The 20,158-nt window shown below is 50.4% G+C and overlaps 1 protein-coding gene across 3 annotated transcripts in view; it reads left to right on the top strand.

Moving 5' to 3' along the window:
• Positions 1-15,305, top strand: part of Mlxipl (MLX interacting protein like) — a 53,743-nt gene extending 38,438 nt beyond the window's left edge. For 2 of the 3 annotated variants that reach the window (XM_057764524.1, XM_057764522.1), the window contains exons 6-17: positions 1,012-1,213; positions 1,296-1,376; positions 6,336-6,520; positions 9,983-10,532; positions 10,767-10,834; positions 10,910-11,066; positions 11,216-11,331; positions 11,422-11,541; positions 11,662-11,789; positions 12,762-12,885; positions 13,817-13,946; positions 14,671-15,305. In XM_057764524.1, coding sequence (XP_057620507.1) covers positions 1,012-1,213; positions 1,296-1,376; positions 6,336-6,520; positions 9,983-10,532; positions 10,767-10,834; positions 10,910-11,066; positions 11,216-11,331; positions 11,422-11,541; positions 11,662-11,789; positions 12,762-12,885; positions 13,817-13,946; positions 14,671-14,798 — 1,989 coding nt within the window. In that variant the 3' untranslated portion in view covers positions 14,799-15,305. The remainder of the gene's footprint in view (positions 1-1,011; positions 1,214-1,295; positions 1,377-6,335; positions 6,521-9,982; positions 10,533-10,766; positions 10,835-10,909; positions 11,067-11,215; positions 11,332-11,421; positions 11,542-11,661; positions 11,790-12,761; positions 12,886-13,816; positions 13,947-14,670) is intronic. The other variant, XM_057764523.1, reaches the window with a different exon arrangement.
• Positions 15,306-20,158: the final 4,853 nt, after the last annotated feature.

Genomic DNA, 20,158 nt, shown 5'->3' with positions numbered 1-20,158 from the left:
TTGTTGGTGCATACCAACAGTGCTGCCGCTAAAGAGGTAGAGGCGGTAAGGTAGGGAGTTTAAGGCTATCCTCTGCCGGGCGGTGGTGGCGCACGCCTTTAATCCCAGCACTCGGGAGGCAGAGGCAGGTGGATCTCTGTGAGTTCGAGGCCAGCCTGGTCTACAAGAGCTAGTTCCGGGACGGGCACCAAAGCTACAGAGAAACCCTGTCTCGAAAAACCAAAAAAAAAAAAAAAAAGGCTATCCTCTGCTACACAGAGGGTCTGGGCTAGCCTGGGCTACATGACACCCTGCCTCCAAAAATTAAAGCCAACAAGATGTGACGGTGCATGCCTTTAATCCCAGCGCTTGGGAGGCTGAGGCTGTTGGGTCTTTGTGGGTTCGCAGCCTGGCTTACACCATGAACTCCAGGCCAACTAGGGCTACCTAGTGAGACTCTGTCTTTTTTTTTTTTTTTGGTTTTTCGAGACAGGGTTTCTCTGCGGTTTTGGAGCCTGTCCTGGAACTAGCTCTTGTAGACCAGGCCGGTCTCGAACTCACAGAGATCCGCCTGCCTCTGCTTCCCAAGTGTTGGGATTAAAGGCATGCGCCACCACCACCTGGTGACTCTGTCTCTTTTTATTTGCTTTTTGAGACAAGGATTTTTTGTATAATAGCTCTGTAGACCAGGCTGTCCTTGAACTCACAGAAATCCTCTTGTCTCTGCCTCAATCCAAGTGCTAGGATTAAAGCTGTGCCTCGACTGCCAGGCTGAGGCTCTATCTAAATAAATAAATAAATAAATAGCCAAACTACAGCCGAGCGAGCAGGAAGGGCTATTGGCTGGCCATCCTGGTCTGCTTCCTAGAGGGAGTTGTTAGAGGCTAACAGGATGATCTTGACCTTTCAGCCGATAAGCCAGGTCCTCCAAGGTGCTGTCTTTTAGGGCTTTCTCTCCAGGGTGGGGAATAACCCCATCCTCAGGCAGGGGTAACAAGGAGGAGCAGGGCAGTGACCTCTGTGTCCTGCCAGGTGGAAGGTGGGTGGCCGCCACCAGAGCGATGGTGCGAACAGCTCTTCTCCAGCGTGGTGCCCGTGCTGCTTGGAGGCTCCGAGGAGGAGCCCGGGGCTCGACAGCTTCTGGACCTCGACTGCTTCTTGTCCGATATATCCGACACACTTTTCACCATGACACAGCCCAGCCCCTCGTCCCTGCAGCTGCCCCCAGAAGATGGTGAGGAGAGAAAGGGGAAAGGGGAGAGGGGCTGAGCCATCTCCCCTGCCTGCCGCTTCAAACCTCACCATCTTCCCTTCAGCTTATGTTGGCAACGCTGACATGATCCAGCCAGACCTGACGCCACTGCAGCCCAGCCTGGATGACTTCATGGAGATATCAGGTGGGACAGGTTCTTCATCAGGAAGAAGGACAAACCGAAAGAGTCAGTCTAAGAAAAAAAAAATCCTGGGAGACTATAAGGCTTTGTGTAGTGGGAGGATGAACAAACGGTTTTGTAATTGTGTGTGTGTGTGTGTTTGTACATACGTGGTGTTTCCAAGAGCTTATGCCTACTAGGTAGGTACTTTACTACTTAGCCACACCCTTCAGCCCCTCACTGAGGGATTCTAGGCAGGTGCTCTCCCATTGAGCCACACTCTGGCCCCTCACTGGGGGATTCTAGGCAGGTGCTCTACCCCTGAGCCACACCCCAGCCCCTCACTGGGGGATTCTAGGCAGGGGCTGCACCACAGATTCTTTATGGTCTAGCATGGGAGAGTCCTTGGTTTAATTCTGAACACTTATAAGCCACTGTGACTGACAAGAGAATTCCAGTCTGAGTCCAGACTCAGAGAGAAGTCAAATCTCTCTGAGTCTTTTTTTTTTTTCTTGAGACAGGGTTTCTCGGTGTAGCCCTGGCTTTTCTGGAACTCACTATGTAGACCAGACTGGCCTTGAACTCATAGAGATTTGCCCACCTTTGCCTACTGAGTACTGGGATTAAAAGCATGTGCCACTACTACATCTGGCTTAGAAGCATTAAATCTCTTAAAGTGGGACTGGAGAGTTGGCTCAGCAGTTAAGAGAGAGCACTGGCTGTTCTTCCAGAGGTCCTGAGTTCAATTCCCAGTAACCATATGGTGGCTCACAACCATCTGTAATGAGGTCTGGTGCCCTCTTCAGGCCTGCAGGGATACATGCAGACAGAACACTGTATATATAATAAATAAAAATACATCTCTTAAAACACTTTAGACAGTGGTAAGTTTCTCAGTCTCCTCTCTTTTCCCAGGCTACTGAGTTACTGATGTGTTTCTAGAGATCCTGTCCATGTCAGTATGAGCCCATGAGGACTAAACGTCTTTCTTTCTCTCTCCTGTCTCTAGTTTTTCTTTTGAAAAATAGACAGGTGTCTTAGGGTTTTATTGTCGTGAAGAGACACCATTTTCTTATGAAGGAAAGCATTTAATTCGGCTGGCTTACAGTTCAGAGGTTTAGTCCATTGTCATCATGATGGACATGGCGGCATGCAGACACACATGGTGCTGGAGCAGTAACTGAGAGTTCTACATCTGGATCTGCAGGCAGTAGGAAGAGACAGTGACACTGGGCCTGGCTTAAACTTCTGAAACCTCAAAGCCTGCATGCACCCAGTGACACACTTCCTCCCACAAGACCTACTCCAACAAGGCCACTTCTATGAGCCTACAGGAGCCATTTCATTCAAATGTCCACCCTAGTTTTCTTTCTGTTGTAACAGATACTCTGTCAAAAAGCAGCTTAGGGAAGGAAAGGGTTTATCTTCCCTTCTGGGAAGTCCATCCCTGAGGGAGGTCAGGGCAGGAACTCAAGCAGGAACCATGGAGGAACAAGGTGCGCTGCCAGGGTCCTCGTTGGGATGACTGTTGCTATCATGAAAGACCATGACCAACAGCAGCTTGGGGTGGGGGAAGAGTTTAATCTGGCTAAACTTCTGCATCACAGTTCATTGCTGAGGGAAGTCAGGACAGGAACCTGGAGGCAGGAGCTGATGCAGAGGCCATGAAGAGGTTGCTGCCTATTGTGGGTTCTTCATGACTTGCTCAGCCTGTTTTCTCATAGAAACTTGGGTCCCCTGCCCAGGGGAGACTCCAGCCACAATGGCCTGGGCCCTCCCCTATTAACCACTAATTAAGAAAATGTCCTATAGGCTTGCCTACAGCCTGATCTTAAGGAGGCATTTTCTCAATTAAGCCTCCCTCAAGTAGACATAAAATGAACCAACACACTTAGATACCGCCTATGTCAATTAACAATCAAGGCAGCCTGATCTAAGCAGTCCCTTGGTTATGGTTCCTTCTCAGGTTACTTTGGTAAACCATCAAGTTGACAGATAAAGTTAACTAGGTTACAGGTCTTATGCAGTTCAGGCTGGCCTCAAACTTGCTCATGCCAAGGCTACTCTGAACTCTGATCTTCCTGTCTCTCGCATTAGAAGACTAGAGTGTGTATTTATCACCATGCCCACAGTGTGTGCCCTCTCCTTCTTCTCCTCTCTCTCCATCCCCCACACTCCACTTACTTGAGATAGAATTTCACTATGTAACCCGGGATGGCCTTGTATTCAAGATCCTTCTGTCTCAGACTCCTGAGTGCCTGGATTCCAGGTGTGAGTCACAAGGCCTGGTACAGCTTGCTCCCTGTTTCCAATGGGGTCTTCCTTCCCTACAGTACTGTATTTTTTTCTTTGCTGATTGTATTTCTTTCTTTCTTTTTTATTGTTGTTTGGTTTGTTTGTTTGTTTTTCAAGACAGGGTTTCTCTGTGTAGTCTTAGATGTCCTGGAACTCGTTCTGTAGATCAGGTTATCCTCGAATTCAAGAAATAGATCCTCTTGCCTCTGCCTCCTGGTTGCTGGTGCCATGTGCCACCATTGCCCGGGCCTGCATGTATTTCTAGCTCATTGCTCCTCACAGCATGCATTTAGGCGCCTTCAGAGCCGTGCTGGGGGTCAGCTGAGGGTCAGGAAAATAACAGGGCTGAGCTGAAGAGCAGAGTCTCAGAGAGAGAAACTTCATTCAGTGGCATGTCCCTTTCCAAGTTCCTTCCTTACAGGGTCCTGGGCCTGTCATTCAAGAGGTGAGGCCAATCACACGGGTACTAGGGAATGAGGAACCACCCCTACCCCCACCCCCTGCCTTAGTCCTGGGAGGGTGGGGTCTGCCAGGGGCAGAAGTGTTGATGGCAGTGCCCTGGAAGCCAACCTGCCCCCAAGGACAGCAGCTCCATCTTGTCCCACAGACCCCTACCACAGGTAGGAGCTCAGCTCTGCCCACCCAGGCTCTGGGCGAAATGTAGAGGGGTGGGAGTTTGCAGTAACTTTTCGGTCAATACCAGGTGGACCATGTTTGGGGGCGAGCATGGCTCTCCCAGAGCAGGTGGCTACAGTGACCCTCTGGAGCTGGTCCTGCTCTGGGAGGGAGAGCCTCGAGACACCAGGGTTTCCATTCTGTCCTCGTTCTGGAAACTCTATTGAAGGTGCAAAATTCTACAGAGGCAGGGGGCTGGGGAAGGACAGGTGCAGGGACAGAGAGTGGTTGGTTAGTGTGGGGACCAGGCCCGGAAAGAACTGGGGCTTGGTGGGAAGCTTTCTGGAGGCCGCTTGGAACAGGTGTGAACAAGGGAAAGGTGGCTGTTTTGGCATGATGTGTTTGCCACCAGACAATGCTCTAATCTTGGACTTCGTGTGGCCCTTGGGGTATGGGGTGGAACTCTGGTGACCACTTTCTGGTCCCTCCGTAGATCCCTTTGTAAAAAGTGGGGGCACGGGGCAATATGAAACCCCTTTTGATACTGGGAGAGATGTGGGCATGGCAGGTGTGTCCTCATCACATCCAGACATCCAGGGACGAGGTAGACAGGTGCTTCCTGTCACCGCATACTGATACTCAGAACCTGCTTGATTTTTCTGGCCAGGCAGAATCACCTAAGACAAACACCCACGCATATACACACATGCCATGCACAACACATTTGCAAGCTCAAACACATATTTATACACACATATCACCACATACATACACAAATGCACACACATACATACAAAACTACCACACTCATACGTGCTCATACACATGGGCAAACACATAAGCATATATACACGTACACACATGGCAACATACATACATGTATATGTACTATAAACATATACACGCTTACACATATAGAAGCCTACATGTATACATACATGCACATACACATGTGCACAGCATACACATGTGCGTATATATACATTCACATATATACATATGCTCTCAGACATGTATGTACGCATATGCACACATATATACATATACGCTCTCAACATGCATATATACACAAACACACATACCACATAGACATATACCCACAAATATACATACCACATAGACACACACATACCATATAGGCATATGCATATGCGCACCCTGACCCTATGACCTTCTCGAACTCACTTGGTCTTGAGAGGTGGCTTGTGTTAAAAGGTCTGACCAGCTCCTCCTGGCTTGGGATTCTGGAGGGAAAATGGGGGAGCACAGCTCACCAAACCCTGTGGGGAGCTACCATGGTCTGCTCTGACCGAGATCTTGGGCACAGAACACATGCTGGTCAGGGTCAGAGAAAGGTGCCCGGAAGGGAGCGGGTAGGCGGGTGTCGCCCCAGCCCGGGATGTGGTTAGGCTGTGAGCAGCCTGCTTCCCAAAACCAGAATAGCCCAGAACTTACACAACCCATACTCTAAACAATCTGGCTGCCTTGCCTGCCTCTCCTATAAACTTTTCAGGCTTCCTGGCTCCCTATCACTCACACCCCAACTCTGAGCCCACTCTGTGCTCCCCAAATGTCAGCTTAGGCTCTGCTCTTACAGACTCAACTTAATGATCTTCCAACAAGTCTAACCTATGCCTGACCCACTGACCTCATGAACCTGCTCACCCTTGATTCATCCCTGACATACTGAGGCAACTCCCCTGCACCCCACCTTTTTCCTTACCAGAACCTCTCTATGACCTCTTCTTTCTAGAATGCCAACAGTGCTAAAAAGAGGAGCAGACACAGGGAGAGGAAGTGAGCCCAGACTGGGGCGCCATGGGTGGGCAGCTTCCTGGGGTCCCTGTTCGCTCCCTCCCAGAGCCCAGCATCTCTCCCAGTACCATCCTGCCAATCTCCTACCGGTCTCTAGTGCAGCTTTCCCTGAGTGTGGCAGACACCGTTTCACAGTCTCCCATGAAAACCTTCCACCTCTCCTGGTCCCTATCCCACCTCTGCCCAGCATGGGGACTGTATCAAAGGCCTAGCCTGAGTCCTTAATATCATTTGCTTCCCTGTGCGTCCCAATTACAGATTTCTTCACCAATTACCGCCCCCCACAACCGCCCACATCCTCAAACTTCCTGGAGCCCCCCAGCTTTGGCCCCATGGCTGACTCCCTCTTCAGCAGTGGAATCCTGGGCCCAGAGATGCCACCTCCAGTCTCCGCTTCCTCCTCCTCAGGGATGACCCCTCTCTCAGGGACTACCCGCCTACAGGTGAGTGTACCCTGTTCTGCACAGCCTTCCCAGAACATCTGAGAGCTAGCTCTGGCTCTGCCTGGGGCCAGGAGGTAGCTAAACACTTTGTTGGGCAGCCAGGAAGAAGAGATCTTGAGAGAGCACAGCCAGCAGAGAAGACCCTACAAAGCAGAACTGGATGAATTGAATGAGAGAGAGGTAGAGGAAGGCAGAGCTGTAAGAACCACAGAACAGGGCACAATCCAGAGGAGGGTTTTCTTGTCACTGTTTTTTGGTTTGGGTTTTCAGACAGGGTCTGTCTCAAGGCCCTGGATGGCCGTGAACTCACAGAGATCAGCCTGCCTCTGCTTCTCGAGTGCAGGGATTAAAGGTGTGCGCCACCCTGCTTGCCCAACATTCTGGGTCTGAGTGAATGAATGGGCTAGTGAAGGGCGAGCCAACTGGGAGGGAGAGGCAGGAATGTATGCGAGGAAGCAGGATGGGAGTGTGTGTGTTTAGGCAACTGTGAGTTGGCGTCTTGTTTCAAGAACTCCGATACCCATACCAGTCCAGAAGTCATTTCCCTGCAATTGTTAACTATATCTCTTCTAGTTTCATTTCTGTTGCTGTGCTAAAATACCCTGAGGGAAAGCAAGTTTAGAGGGAGAAAAGGGGTTTCTTTCAGCTAGGAGCCCCAGGTTACAGACCGTCAGAGTGGGGGCAGTCAAGGCAGGAACTTCCAACAGTCACACCACGTCTACAGTCAAGAGCAGAGAGAAGTGGCGGCGAGCATGCTCACTTATGTTCGGCTCTGCTTCTTTACTCTGACACAGTTCAGAATCCCCTGCCTAGGGAATGACGCCTCCCACTGTGGGCTCCATCTTTCCGCATCTCCTGACTTAATGAAGATACTCCCCAATAGACACACCCACAGGCCAACCTAACATGGTAGTCCCTCACTGAGACTCTTCCCAGGTGGTCTTAGGTTGTGTCACGTTGACCGTCAAGCCTAACCACCACAGTGTCCTTTTCTCCTCTCAAGGAACGTCTCACACGCTTTTGTAGTTGATTGTAAGAGGTCTGTCTTCTCCACTGGACAGACAGCTTCTTGCTGGAAGGGCTGTTTTAGCCACTGCTGCATTCTCTGCACCTAGTGGTTTCCACACACGGAAAGGGTTGCCCGGTGAACGAATGAATGAGAGTACAGAGACATGTGTGGCAGTATATGGAAAGATCACTGTAGAAAATGGCGCCCGCGTGTGTGGGTAAGTGAATGTAAAGAAAATGGGCTGGCGAGTGGTCGGATGCCCACATAAACAGTTTGGTAGATTGATTGAATGAAGTAGCGGGTGCCTGGGCTGGGGATACCTGGCTTTGCGAATGGATGGATGATTTGTTACGTTAGGGTTTGGTGAATGCGCAGGTGGTTGATGAATAGACAGATGGAGTACGAATGGGTTGATGGGAGAATGAAGAGAATGCAGGTGGCTGGACCTCTTGGTAAATGGCTGGCTACCTGAGGACTGGAGCAGTGGCCAGTCTCATCACGGGGCTGCATCTAGGAAAACAACCCCAGGGAAAGAATGATTTTGTTTGTGATTTCAGAGGCTTGAGTCTGTCATGGGGGAGGAGGTGAGACAGAGCAGAGAGGCTAGAAGCAAAGACAGAGGTGGTGCAGGGAGGAAGAAAGCCTTCACTCGAGGGCTTCAATCCCCGCCCCCACTTATTCCATCCACCTGTGCTCCCAGACTGTGGGCTGGCATTCTTGGTGTGTCTCACCCCCATATCAGTTACTTTGTCCCTTGCTGTGGCATGCTACCTGGCAAAAAACAACACAAGGAAAAGTTTCTTTTCTTTTTCTTTCTTTCTTTTTTTTTTTCTGTGGTTTTCGAGACAGGGTTTTTCTGTGTAACAGTCCTAGCTGTCCTCGAACTCACTTTATAGACCAGGTTGGCTTTTAACTCACAGATCCGCCTGCCTCTGCCTCCCCAGTGCTGGGATTAAAGGTGTGTGTCACCACGCCCAGCACAAAAGTTTTCTTTTGGATCGTGGTTTCAGGGATACAGTGGAGAGGGCATGACAGCAGCGTGACGAGACAGCTGATCGGACTGGGTCAGGAAGCGGAAAGGAGGATGCTGGTACTCAGCTTGCATGCTTACTTCTATTTGATGATAATGATGATGATGGTGGTGTGTGGGTGTGTGTGCGCGTGCGCGCACATGCGCGCGCACGCGTATGTGTGTACAGGCATGATGTAGAGGGGTATGCATGACATAGTATACATGTGGAGGTCAGACACCAACTTGAAGGTAACAATTCTCTTGCACCATGGCACCATGTGGGCTCCAGGGACTCGAGTCAAGGCTTAGTAGTAAGTGTTTTACCCACTGAGCCATCTTACCGGTCTCCCTGCTTACTACTTTTTAATTTATTTTGTGTGTGTTCACAAGCGTGTGTGTGTGTGTATGTGGGTGCCTATGTGGACGTCAGAGAGTAACTTTCAGGAGCTGGTTCTCTCCTTCCCCCATGTGAGTTCCTGGAATCAAACTCAATGCATCAAGCTTGGCAGCGAGGTGCTTTCAGTTCCTGAGACATCGTGCTGGCCCACTTTTTATTAAGTCTGCGATCCCATCCCCATGGAATGGTTCTACCCACACCCAGGAGTCTTCTCTCTCAATTAACCCTCCCTGGAAACATCCTCAGAGACATACCTGAGAGCTGTGTTTCACTGATGCACTGCCCATGTCTTAATGGAATCGAGTTGACCATGGAACTTAAACCAGCCCACCCCACCCTCTTCGTTTAGCCACTCTGGGAATGCCCTCCACAAAACACCAGTGTGCCCACCAATCTCCTAGGCATTCCTCAGGTCTACCAATCCAGATTAGCCATCACATCTGGGGGTGGAATAGAGAGATCCGTGAGTTCATAGATGAGAGAATACATACATAAATGGATGGATGAGTGGACAGGTGGGGAGATGGATAACACTTAGATTAGTGGGCAAGTTTGTGGGGTGAGCAGGTAGATAGGTGGGTGGATGGATGGATGGTTCGATAGATGGGTGGGTGGGTGGGTGAATGGATGGATGGAAGGATAGATGGATGGATAAATGAATGGATGGATAAAGAATGAACAATGAGATTGGTGAATGAGTTAGTGTTTTGATGGATGAGGAGTGGAAGGAAGGAATAACTGGAAGGAAGACTGGTGGATAATTAGCAAACAGATGGAGAAGTAAATGAAGACTAGATTAATAGCTGTATTGGATAAATTATCCGGTGTGTGAATGGATCACATAATTTGTGCGTACAATTCATACCAGGCTACAATTGTACATTAGATTATGATTTCCAGTGTGTGCATGCGTGTGGATCAGTTCTCCCGTGTCCTCAGTACCCAGTCCAGTACATAGCCAGGACAGAGGTTTCCCGGTGGGTACAGGCAGGTCCTTCCCCTGCTCTTGTGAGTATCATCCTGTCTCCCCTGTCCCTCATCTAGGCTCGGAACAGCTGCCCTGGACCCTTGGACCCCAGTACCTTTATGAGTTCTGACTTCCTTCTTCCTGAAGACCCAAAGACCAAGATCTCACCTACTCCTATGCCTCCTTCTCTCCTTTCATACCCCACCCCTGTCAAGGCGCAGGGCTTAGAGCCCTGCACCCCAGCTCACTTCCCTACAATGGCTCCAGCTCCCACTTTGTTGCCAGAAGAGCCCCTCTTCTCCGCCAGGTTCCCCTTCACCACAGTCCCGCCTGCTCCAGGAGTGGCTACTCTTCCTGCTCCTACCACTTTCCTTCCCACGCTGCCACAGCCTGGTCCTAGCCCTGGTCCCGCCCCTTTCCCTGTAGACCATCTGCCCCCTGGGTACCCAGAGCCTGCCTTTAGGCCTCACTTTGCCATGCCTCAGGATATGCAGCCCAGATGCAAGCCCTCCACCCCGTCCCCAGGTGGACGGAAAGCCAGTCCCCCTACCTTGGCCCCTACCACAGCCAGCCCCACCGCCACTGCCAGAGACAACAACCCCTGCCTTACACAGCTTCTCAGGGCAGGTGAGATGGGGGAGACAGGTGGACAAGGTGCTGGGAGGGAGTGGGCAGGCTACTAGGGCAGAAGGCTAAGGTTCTAGGGTGAGCTTGGGGGACAGAGAGAGGGTGAAATGATGTTAGAGACTTGAGCTATATCTGATAGGGTGCGTGGGCTGCTGGGGAGCAAGACGGGGTCTTAATTGGTGATGGACTTGATTGGGCCAGTCTAGTGGTCCTCATAGTACTGCCTGTACCCAGCCAAGCCTGAGCAAGCACTGGAACCTCCAGCTGTGCCCAGCACCCTCCTCCGGCCGGCAGAGTCTCCGGTAAGATGGTGGGCACTGGGATGTAAGGGCCAGTCTAGGGCCTTTACCCCAACTCTCTGCCCTTCTCCATCCCAGCAGGATACAGTCTCTGAATTCCCCCGTGCCCGTGCCTTCTTTCCCCCAATCCCGGCCCCTACACCACCTCAGCCACCTCCAGGCCCAGCCACATTGGCCCCTCCCAGGTCCCTGATTGTCCCCAAAGCAGAGCGGCTCTCACCCCCAGCACCCAGCGGTAAATAGGGGCTGGAGGGATTGTGGGTCTTAGAGGAAGGAGGGAGGGGAAAGATGAGGGGGGCTGTGACTGTGATCAGAGTGACAGGGACAGGGCAAGGGGACCTTCTCTCTTGTGTGTCCGTCTGTCCTGGTCTGTCCCTGCCACAGGCAGTGAGCGGCGATTATCAGGGGATCTCAACTCCATACCACCCCCGGGGGCACTGAGTGTCCACCTATCTCCCCCTCAACCTATCCTAAACCGGGGTCGCGTAGACAACAACAAGGTATGTACAGTCTCCTGACCCCCAAGATGCAATTGTTACCAATCCTACCCCCGGCTTCCCTTAGACTCATCTCACGTTCTGCTTTCCAAGATGGAGAACCGGCGCATCACACATATCTCCGCTGAGCAGAAGAGGCGTTTCAATATCAAGCTAGGATTTGACACCCTCCACGGACTTGTGAGCACGCTCAGTGCCCAGCCCAGTCTCAAGGTGAGCCCCTAGCCAGAGATGCAAATTCCCTTAGAGTCATGGAGCCCCTCCTTGGACCAACACCCAACACCAGATCCCAGGGCCTGCCAGCACAGAGGCCCACACTGGTGGCGCCCGCAGGTGAGCAAAGCAACAACACTGCAGAAGACTGCCGAATACATCCTGATGCTGCAGCAGGAACGGACGGCCATGCAGGAGGAGGCGCAGCAGCTGCGGGATGAGATAGAGGAGCTCAATGCCGCCATCAAGTAAGCAGGGGTGAAGCTGAGCAGAACACTTGCCTAGAATCCCCCAGTGAGGGGCTGGGGTGTGGCTCAGTGGTAGAGCCCCTACCTAGAATCCCCCAGTGAGGGGCTGGGGTGTGGCTCAGTGGTAGAGCCCCTGCCTAGAATCCCCCAGTGAGGGGCTGGGGCGTGGCTCAGTGGTAGAGCCCCTGCCTAGAATCCCCCAGTGAGGGGCTAGGGTGTGGCTCAGTGGTAGAGCCCCTGCCTAGAATCCCCCAGTGAGGGGCTAGGGTGTGAATCAGTGGTAGAGCCCCTGCCTAGAATGCCTCATTGAAGAGCTGGGGGTGTGGCTCAGTGATAAAGTGCTTTCCTAAAAACCCACCAGAACGGGGTTGGGGACATGGCTCAGTGGTAGACCAACTGCCTAGAATCCTCCAGTGAGGGACTAGAGATGTGGTTTGTGGTAGGGCACTTGCATAGCATCTGCAAGAACTGGGTTCCATCTCCAGCACCTTAAAAAACAACACAAGGGGCTGGAGAGATGGCTCGGCAGTTAAGAGCACTGGCTGTTCTTCCAGAGGACCTGGGTTCAATTTCCAGGATCCACATGGCAGCTCATTACTGCCTGTAACTCTAGTTTCAGGGGATCAGACAACTTCACACAGACATATATGTAGGACAAACACGAAGGCACAGGAAAGGAAATAAATACATAATTAATTTAAAAAAAAAACAATGCTGCCTCAATAAATATCAATAAAAAAAAACAAGGCTGGTTGTAGTGACGTACACCTTTAATCTCAGCACTGGGGAGGCAGAGGCAGGCAGATCTCTGTGAGTTCAAGGCCAACCTAGTCAACAAATCTTCCAGGACAGCCAAGGCTGCACAGAGAAATCCTGTCTCAGAAAACAAAAAACAAGCAAACAAGCAAAAAGTACTTAAGAGCTGAGATAAAGGAGGTGCGTCCTCACACTCCCGATTTTTTCTATCCATAGCTTGTGCCAGCAGCAGCTGCCAGCCACTGGGGTGCCCATCACACATCAGCGCTTTGACCAGATGCGCGACATGTTTGATGACTATGTCCGGACCCGCACACTGCACAACTGGAAGTTCTGGGTAGTATCCTTAACTTGAGCTGATGGCCTGACAGTAGTGGTGGCTGCTGTTGCTACAGTCAGACCAGGCTGTGTATTAGACCACAGGCTGAGCCGTAGGACCCCAGAAAATGGGCTTTGGTTCTGCCCTCTGTTGTCAGGCCCTGGGATTGCAAGAATGCATGTCAGCTGGGAGGGAGGGAGAGCAGGGTGGGGGCGGGGGCGGGGGTGGTAACGCAGTTGGGAGATGTCCCTGAAGGCAGTCAGGAAGTATCTAAAGTCCAAGTCGTGCTAGGTCTAGAGAAGGCAGGACATCCACTTTTTCCTGAATCCTGGGTTGAGTTGGTTTGATTTCCCATACTAGAGGTTGGACATGACGGGCGGTGGTGGCGCACGCCTTTAATCCCAGCACTCAGGAGGCAGAGGCAGGAGGATCTCTGGGAGTTCGAGGCCAGCCTGGTCTACAAGAGCTAGTTTCAGGACAGGAACCAAAAAGCTACGGAGAAACCCTGTCTCGAAAATCAAAAAAAAAAAAAAAAAAAAATAGAGATTGAACAGGAACTCCATCCCGGCCCTCTTTTAGCTTTTTATTTTGAGACAAATTTTCACTAAATTGGCTAGGGTAGCCCTGAACTTGTGATCCTTCTGCCTCGGTCTTCTGAATGGCCGCAATTACAAGCCTATGCCATCAGGTCAGTATTTTTGTTCTTGACTGAGCCTAGAGATGTGGGATGGGCCAGTACAGAATGAGGGCTCTGGAGGAACTAAGCGGAAGGATAGAGAGATGAATGATCAACCCTTGGCAAGGGGGGGAGGGGCAGAGTGACTTCCCATAGCATTCAGATCAGACAGTGACAGGCTTTTCTTGGCACTGGCTTGGGTCCAGTGTCATAGCTTTTTGTGAGGTGGTGGGGTGTTGTCTGGACCACTGGTGTGTTCCTTGACTCCAAGTTCAGTTCAGCATCCTCATCCGGCCTTTGTTTGAGTCCTTCAATGGGATGGTGTCAACCACAAGCTTGCACAGCCTCCGCCAGACCTCACTGGCTTGGCTAGACCAGTACTGTTCTCTGCCTGCTCTCCGACCAAGTACGTGAGCCATCTTCCTTGCCTACTAACATGTAAGACCTTGCAGAGCACCTGCCTAGAATCCCCCAGTGAGGAGCCTGAAACATGGCTCAGTGGTATAGCACCTACCTAGAATCCCCCAGGGATGGGCTGGGGTGTGGCTCAGTGGTAGAGCACCTACCTAGAATCCCCCAGTGAGGGGCTGGGGTGTGGCTCAGTGGTATAGCACCTACCTAGAATCCCCCAGGGATGGGCTGGGGTGTGGCTCAGTGGTAGAGCACCTACCTAGAATCCCCCAGGGACGGGCTGGGGTGTGGCTCAGTGGGAGAGCCCCTGCCTAGAATCCCTCAGTGAGGGGCTGGGGTTTGGCTCGGTGGTAGAGCACCTGCCTAGAATCCCCCAGTGAGGGGCTGGGGACTTGGCTGAGCAGAAGAACACTTACATCATCATGCACAAGACCCTGAGTTCAGTCTCCAGTATCACACACACACGCACACACACACACACACTCATACTTGTGGGACTTCAGAGCAGAGAGTTCAAACCCAGCCTGCCTGGTTCCCAAGTCTAGTCTATCTTGAATACAGCTTAGGGTTTGAGGCCATTCCACCATATCACACCCTGGATGGTCCTTTTATTCTCTAAAATACCTAAAGAAAGAGGTCCTGGGAACAGCCACCTGCTTAGCTAGCTGGTATCTCCCCCATGATCTTGACTCCTTCCCTAACTCCCCCTCTTCTTCCAGCTGTCCTGAATTCCCTTCGCCAGCTCAGCACATCGACCAGCATCCTGACCGATCCGAGCCGTGTGCCTGAACAAGCCACACGGGCAGTCACTGGGGGTACCCTGGGCAGACCATTCTATTCCTGGTGAAAGTTTCCACATCCCGGGGCTAACTCGTGGGCACTCCCCTCTTGATCCTGGCTAACTGCTTCCCTGGGAGTCTAGCAGGTTCCAGGGTTTACACTTACCACCTCCTGCGGATGGAAAAGAACCCAGTTCCCATCCCCGCACTATAGGAATGCTGTGCGTTCTGGTGACTCATACTCCGTCTAATAACAGAGGACCCCAAAGGCATTAGCAGCTGTGACGCTGGGGACTAAGCCAGCCACTTGGGGAGCTCTGTGGAGAGATGCTCATGACTCCCTGCTTTCGGACAAAGGGCATCACCCTTCCTTTGTTCCTGAGCAGGAAGGCAGAACAGGAGATCCCCTCTCTTTGCCCCTGCACTGGTGACATGGGGAGCTGTAGGGTGGCTTCCTGGGTGGCCACTGAGATCTGATGCCAGGAGCCATCAGGGCAAGGGGCGACCAGAGCAGGGTAGGCATCTTGCATGTATGTAGATGTGTGTGTGCGTATGTGGATTTTATAAAAATATTCTTGAACAATAAAAGCAAAACTATCTGCAAGGGTGTTGTGATGGCAGCACATCTCACTGTGGGACACAGAGAACGTGGAGCAGCCCCAGGCGGCTTTACAGGGGCCCTGTGGGTCATAAACCACCTTTGAGGGCTTTTTCGTTTGCTTGGGTGCAGATGAAGTCGCCCATGCTTGTACATGCAGGCCAGAGGCTGATTTGGGTATCTTTCTCATTGCTCTCTACCTTCTTTTAAAATCTTTCAAGAAAGATTTTAGGGCTGGGCACAGTGATGCACACCTTGAATCCCAGTACTTGGGAGGCAGAGGCAGGTGGATTTTTATGAGTGAGGCCAGCCTGGTTTATATAGTGAGTTCCAGGCCAACCAGCCAGAGATACATATTGAGATACAGTGTATATATATATATATATATATATATATATATATATATATATATATACACACACACACACACATATACATATATATACACAAACATGCATGCATACACGCATACATAAATACATACAGAGTTCCATATATGTATCATATTTGGGGAGATTTTTTTTGAAGCAGGGACTCTCTCTGTTGTTGTTGTCCTGGCTGTCCTGGGACTTGCTATGTAGACCAGGCTGGTTTCAAACTCATAAAGATTAACCTACCTCTACCTAAATTTTTTTTATTGTCTGTTTGTTTGTTTATTGAGTCAGGGTTTCTCTGTAGATTTGGAACCTGTCCAGGAACTTGCTCTGTAAACCAGACTGGCCTCAAACTCTCATAGATCTGCCTGCTTCTGCCTCCTGAGTGCTGGGATTAAAGGCATGTGCCACCACCGCCCGACTGCTAAAAATATTTTACATTACCTTTATTTATTTACACACACACACATACACACACACACACACACACACGTCACTCCTTCCATCATGCAAGTTATGGGGAGCAAACTCAGGTCATCAACCCTGGCGGCAAGTGCCTCTACTAGCTGAGCCATCTCACTGGCCTCTCTGCCTTGTTCTTTGAGACAGAATCCTTCACTAGGCTGCCTGACCAGCCAGCCCTTGAGACCTGCCTGTCTCTGCCGCCCCAACACTGGGGTAATCACGCCTGGCTTTTTATATCCTTGGTTGTAAGTCTAGCCTCTAGTGGCTGAGCCATCCCTCCAGCCCCACTCCTGGCTTCTACATGGGTGCTGCGGTTTTGAACTCAGGTACTCGTGTTTATACAGTAAGCTCTTGACCTATAAGGCAGCTCCCAGCCTTCCACCTTGGCTTTCATTGAGTGATGGACACTACTGGTATAAGACAAAGCTCAAGTGAAAGTTTGGTTTATTCCTTATTTTAGAAAAAGGTTTTCGTTTTGTTTTTTAAATTATGTGTGTCTGTGTGTATGCACGTGAGTGTAGGTGCCTGCAGCGGCCAGAAGAGGGCGTGGTGTCCCTGGAGCTGGAGTTACAGCGGTTGTGAACTGCCACATGTGAGTGCTGGGAACCAACTCAGGACCTCTGCCAGAGCAGGCCTGCTCTTAACAGCTGAGTTATCTCTCCAGCGAGCTCTCTCCTTGATACAGGGTCCATTTGTATATACTAGGCTGAGCTCAAGCCTCTTGCTAAGATTACATGTGTGTGCCACCGTACCAGACAGAAGGAATGAGAATATAATCTAAATTGTCTTGTCTTCGTTTGGTATGGTGAGGCTGTGCCAAGAGGCCCAGATCTAGGAAAAACTTTTTTTTTAATTTCCTTTTTTTTTTTTTTTTTTTTTTTTTTTTTTTGAGACAGGGTCTCTCTGAGCCCTAGCCATTCTGGAACTCACTTTATAGACCAGGCTGGTGTCTAACTCTGAGATCCACCTGCCTTTGCTTCCCCAGTGCTGGGGTTGAAGCCATGCACCACCATGCGTGGACCCCAGCATAGCCTAAATATGGTAAACAGGTGGGCTTGGCCTTTAAGCCTGATACTGCTTCTACAGAGATTTCAGATGGGTGTCTCATCACTTGTTTTGGGGATTGAGAGGCTGGGAAGTCCAAGCAGAGGCAGGCGGCTCTTTGTAAGGGTCAGGTCAGCTTGATCTACATAGAGAGTTCCAAGTGAGCTACAGAGTGAGATCCTGGCTCAAAGAAAACAAAACAAACAAAACCAACCACACACACTCAAACAGCTGTACCTCAGTGTAGAGAGTGCTTGCTTTGTGGTTCTGAAGCCCCAGCTTCAATCCGCAGCTGCTAATAAATGGATGAATAAATTTTTTTAAATGGTACTGTGCTGGGCGGCAGTGACTCATGACTCTAACCCCAGCACTAGGGAGGCAAGCAGAGCTCTGTGAGTTCGAGGCCCTCCTGGTCTACAGAGCAAGTTCCAGGACAGCTAGCACTGTTACACAGAGAAATCCAATGAATTTATTAGGGTTTCTTACAGAACATGAGTGACAGTAAAGCAGCCACCTGGGAAGATCTGCTCCAGCAGGGATGATGGCTTCCTCCACAACTGCACAGATGGAGCCCACTCCCCTCCTGTCCCTCCCCTCCCCTTCCCTGTCCCTCCCCTCCCCTTCCCTGTCCCTCCCCTTTAGAAATGAGTGATGTCCTGAATGGATGTGTGTTGTTGACATGGCCACAACCAGGTTAAGAACCCCAATTCTAGGGGCTGGAGAGATGGCTCAGAGGTTAAGAGCACTGGCTGCTCTTTCAGAGGTTCTGAGTTCAATTCCCAGCAACCACATGGTGGCTCACAACCATCTATGAGATCTGGTGCCTTCTTCTGGCAGGTAGGCATACATGCAGGCAGAACATTGTATACATACTAAGTAAATAAATAAATTAAAAAAAAAAAAAAGAAGAACCCCGGGGCTGGAGAGATGGCTCAGAGGTTAAGAGCATTGCCTCCTCTTCCAAAGGTCCTGAGTTCAATTCCCAGCAACCACATGGTGGCTTACAACCACCTATAATGGGGTCTGGTGTTCTCTTCTGGCCTGCAGGCATACACACAGACAGAATATTATATACATAATAAATAAATATTAAAAAAAAAAAAGAAGAACCCCAATTCTAGCCAGAAGGTGGTGGCACACACATTTAATCCCAGCACTTGAGAGGCAGAGCCAGGCAGATCTCTGACTCTGAGGCCAGCCTGGTCTACAGAGCGACTTCCAAGATAGCCAGGACTACGAAGAGAAACCCTGTCTTGAAAACGACAAAACAGAAAGAGTTTAAAGACTCACCTCCTTTGGGCTAGCTCTCTCTCTGCTGCATGCCTGTGTGTGAAGATGAGCTCTCACTTCCTGTTGCTGCCATGCCTGCCACCTTTGGCCAGGCCTCCCTGCCACAATGAAGAGTACTTGTTCCCAGCGCTCGGGAGGCAGAGGTGGGAGGATCTCTGTGAGTTTCAGCCTGGACGACAGAGTGAGTTCCAGGACAGCCAGAGATGCTTTATAGAAACCATCTCTTGAAAAACCAATTATATATATATAAGCATGTACTGCTCTTGAGAATACTGAAGTTTGACCGCAGCACCCACATGGGGAGGCACACACCTGCCTGTAACTCCAGAGGATCTGATGCCCTCTTTTGATCTCTGTAGGCACTTGGATAAACATGGCACGCACACACATTCTATATGATCCATGCAAACCCCAATACTTGCGCTGTGGTAATTTGCATAAGAATGCCTGCCCCCAAAGGCTCATCTGTTTGCACACTTGGTCCTCAGTTGGTGGGACTGACTGGGAAGAATTAGGTGTGACCTCGCTGGAGGAGGTATGTCACTGGGGGTGGGCTTTGAGAATTAAACAGAGGACCTGCTCTGTTCCCAGTGTATTCTCTTTCTGCCTCCTACTGACTGACAGATGTGACCTCTCGCTGTTCCCGCCTTCGCTCTACCAACTAACACTGGGAAACTCCAAGCCCAATTCAGTGCTTGCACTTATACGTTGCCTTGGTCCCAGTGTTTTGACACAGCAATAAGAAGGTAACTAAGGCATGCTGTGCTCCACCTGTCTCAACATTCGCCCCTGAAGAAGGTACAGCTGGGACTCTGTCCTCAACCCGCCCCATAACCAGCCCTACTGTCCTGAAACCTGCTTCGTGCCAGCTGTCTTTCTTCACACTGGGGTTGGCTTCAAACTGGGCTATGTATCCGTGATGGTAAGGGATGGCTCTACAAAGTCTTCCTCCTTCCCTTGGTTAGAGAAAGATGGATCTTAGAGTGTGACCCACCAGAGGCTGTTACTGGGTTCTCTCTCTTGCTTCCTTGTTGACTGAGTTGGTTACCTTTGCATTCCTGTGACCACAAAACCTGACAGAGATAGCTTGAGGAAAGACTGATTTGTGCTAATGGTTTCAGATAATTGCAGTCCGTTGTGGGGAAGAAATGCCTGTAGACACGTAGCTGAGCTTGTTTACATCACAGCTGACCAGGAAGCAGAGAGGCTGGATCCAGAGCCACACTCTAACCATCAAACCTCTACCCATAGCAACCTCCTTCCATGAACCAGGCCCCACTTTTTTAAGTGTTTCTTATAGAGCCGCTTGACCGGGTCTTAGTGTTTGTCTCCTAATCTTGAGATGAGACCTACAGGAAGATTAAGTGAATCAAGAAAGTTTCTGATGCCAGCAAGCCGACTCCACACATTCTGGGGCTCGCTGCCAACTCCGACAAACTAAATCTTAGCTCCTGGACTGAAGTGATGGAGAAAGAGGACCAGCTCCCATCTCACAAGTTGTATTCTGGCCTCGAGGAGAGTACCAGAGTCTGTGCCCCCCACCAACCCATGTATGTGTACACAAAATGAATGTAACTTTTTAAATGTTTTTTTTTTAAAGATTGTTTATTTATTTATTATGTATACAATGTTCTGTGTGTGTATATGCCTGCAGGCC

The sequence above is a fragment of the Chionomys nivalis genome, chromosome 3 (assembly GCF_950005125.1).
Source record: "Chionomys nivalis chromosome 3, mChiNiv1.1, whole genome shotgun sequence".
NCBI lineage: Eukaryota > Metazoa > Chordata > Mammalia > Rodentia > Cricetidae > Chionomys > Chionomys nivalis.
The sequence above is the reverse complement of the archived record's forward strand: the minus strand, read 5'-3'. Positions and strand labels throughout refer to the sequence as shown.